General features: G+C 51.0%; 1 protein-coding gene across 1 annotated transcript in view; it reads left to right on the forward strand.

Annotated features, from left to right (window-relative positions):
- Positions 1-820: 820 nt before the first annotated feature.
- arfgap2 (ADP-ribosylation factor GTPase activating protein 2) overlaps positions 821-6,999 on the forward strand; it is a 58,456-nt gene continuing 52,277 nt past the window's right edge. Inside the window, exons 1-2 of the mRNA XM_043706325.1 lie at positions 821-925; positions 2,650-2,768. Of these exons, the coding sequence (XP_043562260.1) occupies positions 854-925; positions 2,650-2,768 (191 nt within the window). The 5' untranslated portion in view covers positions 821-853. The remainder of the gene's footprint in view (positions 926-2,649; positions 2,769-6,999) is intronic.

A 6,999-nucleotide genomic window follows, 5' to 3' on the forward strand; every position in this document is an offset into this window, starting at 1 on the left:
AAAGGAAATTACATGAGGTGCAAGAATTATAGATCATCTATAATGGAGGTTTTTATTTTTATCCAAACATCGATCAGGTTCGCAGTAGTGTAAAGGATAGGGAGATACAATTGTCCTTGTGTTCTACAGCAGTGTGTGTCCAGTCCAACAGAAGGTACTGCTAGACCTAGTTGTTGAGGTGGGCCAAGAAGATCAAAGGACAGTGGCGAAACATTTAAGTAACCTAGGGTGCTGAATCTAGATAAAGGGAACAATGAGATTATGAGGTATGAATTGGCAAACTGAGATTGGGGAAATCTTCCTAGAAGTGGATATGCATTAGTCCACATTTAAACAGCATTAAAATCATTACACATTCTCATCTGTCACAAAACTGAAAGAGGAAAGATGGTGCAAACCATGGCTAACAAACAAAAGTGATGTATTAGATCCAAAGTGGGAATACTTTGAAAGATTAGCAAAGATAAAGTGTCAGAAATCACAGAAATTCCAACAAAGAAAATGCAGAAAAATTGAACACCCATTCCAGTTTTATTTTCACAAACACAGGCACAAATAACCTTCCAGAAATGTTAGGGTTTAGTGAGAGGGTTGAATTGATAACGACCAGTATTGGTAAGAGAATGGTGCTGGGGAAATGAATGGGGTTGAAGTCTGATCATTCATATCCACCCCGCGCAGCCACCAGAGGGCGCCGTCAGCACCAACACCGCCCGCCCTCGTCTCCACTGCGCACGCGCGGTCAGCACCAACACCGCCCTCGTCTCCACTGCGCACGCGCCACCCTCCCATCCGGCGGGTTGTGTGTACCCGCCGCTTACCTGCTCCGCCCCCTGTTTCCGCTTCCCGTGTCATGGCGGACGGGCCGGGAAAAGCCGCTATCCAGGCTGTGTTCCGGCGTCTGCGGGCTTCGCAGACCAACAAGGTGGGAGGGGAGAGGAGGAGGAGGGAGCGCCGCGGCGGCATTCTCGACTCTGTTGCCGGACTGAAGCCGCGGTTCCTTGTTGAGTCTCCGGCTTGGTCCGTCTACTGGTGTCCGTTATATGGCACCCCCGTCACCCGCAGTTGGTACAGTCCCACCCCTGGTTCTGCACTGACCCGGGCTGAACCATCACTGACCGCGGAGGGGGGAGTAGAATGGGACCCCCCCTAGTGGTAGAGATGGGTCGGGAGAGGGCGAAAGAAGCCCCGCCCCAGCAGCTGATTGGATGGATCTCCCATAGCCCCGCCCATTGACAAGGGTCCTTAGCCCAGCTGACCTTCCCCTAGCCTCTGGGTCTGACCCCTGCCTGACCCTCCCCTAGCCTCTGAGACTGACCCCTGCCTCTGAGTCTGACCCCTGCCTGACCCTGCCCTAGCCTCTGGGTCTGACCCCTGCCTGACCCTCCCCTAGCCTCTTGGGTCTGACCCCTGCCTCTGGGTCTGACCCCTGCCTGGCCCTGCCCTAGCCTCTGAGACTGACCCCTGCCTCTGAGTCTGACCCCTGCCTGACCCTGCCCTAGCCTCTTGGTCTGACCCTGCCCTAGCCTCTGAGTCTGACCCCTGCCTGACCCTCCCCTAGCCTCTTGGTCTGACCCCTGCCTGACCCTGCCCTAGCCTCTTGATCTGACCCTGCCCTAGCCTCTGGGTCTGACCCCTGCCTGACCCTGCCCTAGCCTCTTGGTCTGACCCCTGACTGACCCTGCCCTAGCCTCTTGGTCTGACCCTGCCCTAGCCTCTGGGTCTGACCCCTGCCTGACCCTGCCCTAGCCTCTTGGTCTGACCCCTGACTGACCCTCCCCTAGCCTGAGTCTGACCGCTGCCTGACCCTCCCCTAGCCTCTGGGTCTGACCCCTGCTGACCCTCCACTAGCCTCTGGGTCTGACCCCTGCCTGACCCTCCCCTAGCCTCTTGGTCTGACCCCTGCCTGGCCCTGCCCTAGCCTCTTGGGTCTGACCCCTGCCTGACCCTCCCCTAGCCTCTGGGTCTGACCCCTGCCTGGCCCTGCCCTAGCCTCTTGGTCTGACCTTCCCCTAGCCTCTGAGTCTGACCCCTGCCTGACCCTCCCCTAGCCTCTGAGACTGACCCCTGCCTCTGAGTCTGACCCCTGCCTGGCCGTGCCCTAGCCTCTGAGTCTGACCCCTGCCTGACCCTCCCCTAGCCTCTTGGTCTGACCCCTGCCTGACCCTCCCCTAGGTTCTGAGTCTGATCCCTGCCTGGCCCTGCCCTAGCCTCTGAGTCTGGTGTCTCCCTGGTCTCCTCTAGCCTCTCAGTCAGATCCTCATGGCCCTCTGTCTGACCTGTTTGATGCCTGTCTGACTCCCACTCACCTCTGTCATGTCTGCCTGACCTCCCTCACTCCCAGCCCCCTTGTCTGACCCCCTCTTCACCCCTCAGTCTGACTCCTCTCACGACCTTACCCCATCTGACCCAGGGCAGACCCTGGCCAACTGCTGACCCATCGGGCCTGACACCAGTCTGATCATTTCCTGATTTCAGCTCTCCTCCATTTGACTGATCCTGGTCTGTCATTCCCCTTCCTTGACTAATCTCCTCTGAGTCTCCTTTTTCCCCTCGGTCTGACCCCTCTGATGTCCAGGGGGGATTTTGAGCTGTCCTCACAATGTATTCTCTCATTCTCCTTGTTGATTTTCTTTGTTCTTTGTGCAGAGCTGCTTTGATTGCAGTGCCAAGAATCCCAGCTGGGCCAGTGTCACCTATGGAATCTTCCTGTGCATTGATTGTTCTGGAATCCATCGCTCACTGGGGGTTCACCTAAGTTTCATCAGGTAGGGGCACAGAATGGTCTTAGAGGGAGTCTCATCAAGGCCAAGAGGCAAATAGAGCCACTGTACAAAGAAAAGTTAGGATTAACAAAATAGGTAAGCCTTAAGGCATTGTACCTTACTGCACAACGTATTCGGAATTACATGTATTAACTAATCGTGCAAATTAGGGAAAATAGATATAATTTCATTGCCATTATAGTTAAAAGGAGATCAAAACAGGGAACTATTTCAGTCAGGCCTTCGATAAGGTTCCATATGGTTGGCTGCTCAGGAAGGTTAGATTGCATGGAATCCAGGGGGAGCTGGCAAATCGGATACACAGTTGGCTTGATGGTAGGAAGCAGAGGGTAATAGTGGGAGAATGCTTGTTGGACTGGAGGCCTGTGACTAGTGGAGTGCCTCAGGGGTTGGTGCTGGGCTCATTGCTGTTTGTTATCTATATCAATGATTTGGATGAGAATGTACAAAGCATGATTAGTAAGTTTGCAGATGACACGAAAATAGGCAGTATCATGGTCAATGAGGAAGGTTATCGGGAGCCGCAGGATGATCTTGATCAGCTGGGGAAGTGGGCTGATAATTGCAAATGGAGTTTACTATAATTGTGTGAGGTCTAGCATTTTGGAAAGTCAAGTCGAGGTAGGAGTTTCATGGTGAATGCCAGGGCCTTAAGAAGTGTGAAGGAACAGAGGGTCCAAGTGTGCATTCTTTGACAGGGTAGACAGGGCAGTGAATAAGGCTTTTGACACACTGGCCTTCATCAATCAGGGCACTGAGTATACATGTTGTGAAGTTATATTGCAGTTGGACAGGACATTGGTGAGGCCGCACTGGGAGTACTGTATTCAGTTTTGGGCACCTTGCTATAGGAATGAAGTCATTAAACAGCAAAGAGTGCAGAGAAAATTTACAAGCACGTTGCCAGGACTCAAGTGTCTGAGTTATAGGGAGAGGTTGGACAAGGTAGGACATTTTTCTTGAGAGCGTAGGAGACTGAGGGGGGATCTTATAGAAGTGTATAAGATCATGAGAGGCATGGATAGGGTGAATGCAATCCATGTTTTTCCAAGGATTGGGGAATAGGGGCCCAGTGGGCATCAGTTTAAGGTTAGAGGGGAAAGAATAAAAGGGAACCTGAGGGGCAACATTTTTTACACAGAGGGTAGTATGCATATAGAATGAGCTGCCACCTCAAATGGTTGAGGCGGGTACATTAACAACACTTAAAAGACATTTGGACAAATACATGGAGAGGAAAGGTTTAGAAGTATATAGGTCTGATGCAGGGAAATGGGGTTAGCGTGGATGGACGTTTTGGTCGCAAGGACCAGTTCAGACCAACGGGCCTATCTCTGTTCTGTAAGACTCTGACTGTAGGTTCGCACTAAAGAATATTTGACCTTTTGGAAAGAGAAGAGGGAAGGTAAATCTGATGTGGAAAGAGGAAGTGAAGACAGTTGTGAGATATCATCTAAGCTTAGATGATGTGTGGAGGTAATTAACATTAAGGAAAAGAAGACGTGGATAGGAGTAGTGTATAAGCCCCCAAACAATAGCTACACCAGGAAAAGGTGCAAATTACTAAATAATAGGAACATGTAAAATAAACAGCAATAACGTTTTGATTTTCATGTTGATTGGGTCAATTGGAAAGGGTAGCTATGACAATGAATTCATAGAGTGCCTTTGGAATAGTTTCTTAGAGTAGTATGATATGGAGCCAGCCAGGGAACAGGCTAATGGATTTGGTCATCAGTAATGAGGCAGGTTTAGTAAATTACCTCCGAGTAAAAGGTTCCCTAGGAAGTAGTGAGCATAACGTGACAGATTTAATTTTCAGTTTGAGTGTGAGAAACTTGGGTTGGAAACAGATGTATTTAACTCAAATGGAATTAAAACGAAACAAGAGTAGAGTTAGCTAAAGTGGACTGGGCACATAGATGAGCAGGAGTAGCAGATATTTGATGAGGTAATTTGTGATTCTCAGCAAAAATATATCCCAGTCAGATGCGAAGATTCTTAGAGAGGGATAAACAAGTCATGGCTAATCAAGGAAGTTAAGGAAAATATCAAGTTAAAAGAAAAAGATAGAAGTCTGTGATAACCCTGAAATTATAGAATCATACAGTACAGTAGAGGCCCTTTGGCCCATCAAATCTGTACTACAAAAATATAGGGGGGGATGGGGCGGGGGCGGTGGGAGTGTGATGGGGGGTTTGGAGTTCCACAGGGCTCATTACTGGCATAGCAACCATTTACAATATATGGGGTGGCTCAGTGGTTAGCACTGGTCCAGGTTCAATTCTAGCCTCGGGGGTCTGACTGTGTGGAGTTCGCACATCCTCCCCGTGTCTGCGTGGGTTTCCTCCGGGTGCTCCGATTTCCTCCCACAATCCAAAGATGTGCGGGTCAGGTGAATTGGCCATGGGAAAATTGCCCATAGTGTTAGCTGCATTAGGCAGAGTGAAATGGGTCTGGGTGGGTTACTCTTCGGAGGGTCGGTATGGACTTGATGGGCCGAAGGGCCTGTTTCCACACTGTAGGGAATCTAATCTAATCTTCATGGTTTAGAGAAAGGAAGTGAATATACTGTAGCCCGATTTACAGATGACACGAAAAAGGTGGAAAGGCAGTTTGTGAGAGGGGTACAAACAATTTACAGAGAGATATTGAGAGGTTAATAAGTAAGTTGGCAAAATGTTGGCAAATGAACTACAAAGGGGAAAATGTGACATTGTTAATTTGGAAGGAAGAACAAGGTATTATTTAAATAGAGAAAAACTGCAGAAAGCTGCAGCACATAGGGTGTTGGGGGTATTTGTACACAAAACCCAGAAGGTTAACACATTGTTGCAGCAGGTAATCTGGAAGGCTAATGGAATGTAGACCCTTATTTCAAGATGGTTGGAGTATAAGTGTAGCGAGGTCTTATTGCACCTGTACAAAGTGAGACCACGTGAAGTACTGCGAGTAGTTTAGATAGGTGGATTCGTGATCAGTAGGGGAATCGGGGGTTATCGGGAAAAGGCAGGAAAGCAGATGTGAGAGTATCAGATCAGCCATAATCCTGTTGAATCACAGACCAGACGCAAGGAGCTGAATGCCCTGAGCCTATTCCTATTTCTTATGGTCTTATGGAATGGGACCCCTGGGGAATCAGTGTCTCTGCTAATACCTTTCAACCGAGCAGCGCAGTTTCACGACTGACTGCTAGATTTAATGCTGGATTTAGAAGCTGTATTTAGTGCTGGTGCCAACTCCACATCATTTCAAGCCAATTGAAGTAAACGCATAACCTCGGGCACTAGCGATCATTCTGGCGACCCTCACAAAGTGTGAAATCCCGAGATAGAGCTTTGGTGCGTTAACATTGATCTACGTTTCTTCAGTGCAGTTATCAAAATCATCGAGCCCTGCTTGTATTCAAGTCATTGCCTGTTCCCTGACACAGTCAGCCTGTTGTTCCAGATACACTGTGTCCTTGGCTCTGGCAGCTGATGCAGTGAGCCTGTTCCTGGGCTGTGGCCCCTGATGCACTGAGCCTGTTGCTGGGCTGTGGCCCCTGATGCACTGAGCCTGTTCCTGGGCTGTGGCCCCAGACGCAGTGAGCCTGTTCCTGGGCTGTGGCCCCAGACGCAGTGAGCCTGTTCCTGGGCTGGCCCCTGATGCAGTGAGCCTGTTCCTGGGCTGCAGCCCCTGATGCAGTGAGCATGTTCCTGGGCTCTGGCCCCTGATGCAGTGAGCCTGTTTCTGGGCTGCGGCCCCTGATGCAGTGAGCCTGTTCCTGGGCTCTGGCCCCTGATGCAGTGAGCCTGTTCCTGGGCTGGCCCCTGATGCAGTGAGCCTGTTCCTGGGCTCTGGCCCCTGATGCACTGAGCCTGTTCCCGGGCTCTGGCCCCTGATGCAGTGAGCCTGTTCCCGGGCTCTGGCCCCTGATGCAGTGAGCCTGTTCCTGGGCTCTGGCCCCTGATGCAGTGAGCCTGTTCCCGGGCTCTGGCCCCTGATGCAGTGAGCCTGTTCCCGGGCTCTGGCCCCTGATGCAGTGAGCCTGTTCCCGGGCTCTGGCCCCTGATGCAGTGAGCCTGTTCCCGGGCTCTGGCCCCTGATGCAGTGAGCCTGTTCCCGGGCTCTGGCCCCTGATGCAGTGAGCCTGTTCCCGGGCTCTGGCCCCTGATGCAGTGAGCCTGTTCCTGGGCTCTGGCCCCTGATGCACTGAGCCTGTTCCTGGGCT

Source organism: Chiloscyllium plagiosum, chromosome 16 (assembly GCF_004010195.1).
Source record: "Chiloscyllium plagiosum isolate BGI_BamShark_2017 chromosome 16, ASM401019v2, whole genome shotgun sequence".
Classification (NCBI taxonomy): domain Eukaryota; kingdom Metazoa; phylum Chordata; class Chondrichthyes; order Orectolobiformes; family Hemiscylliidae; genus Chiloscyllium; species Chiloscyllium plagiosum.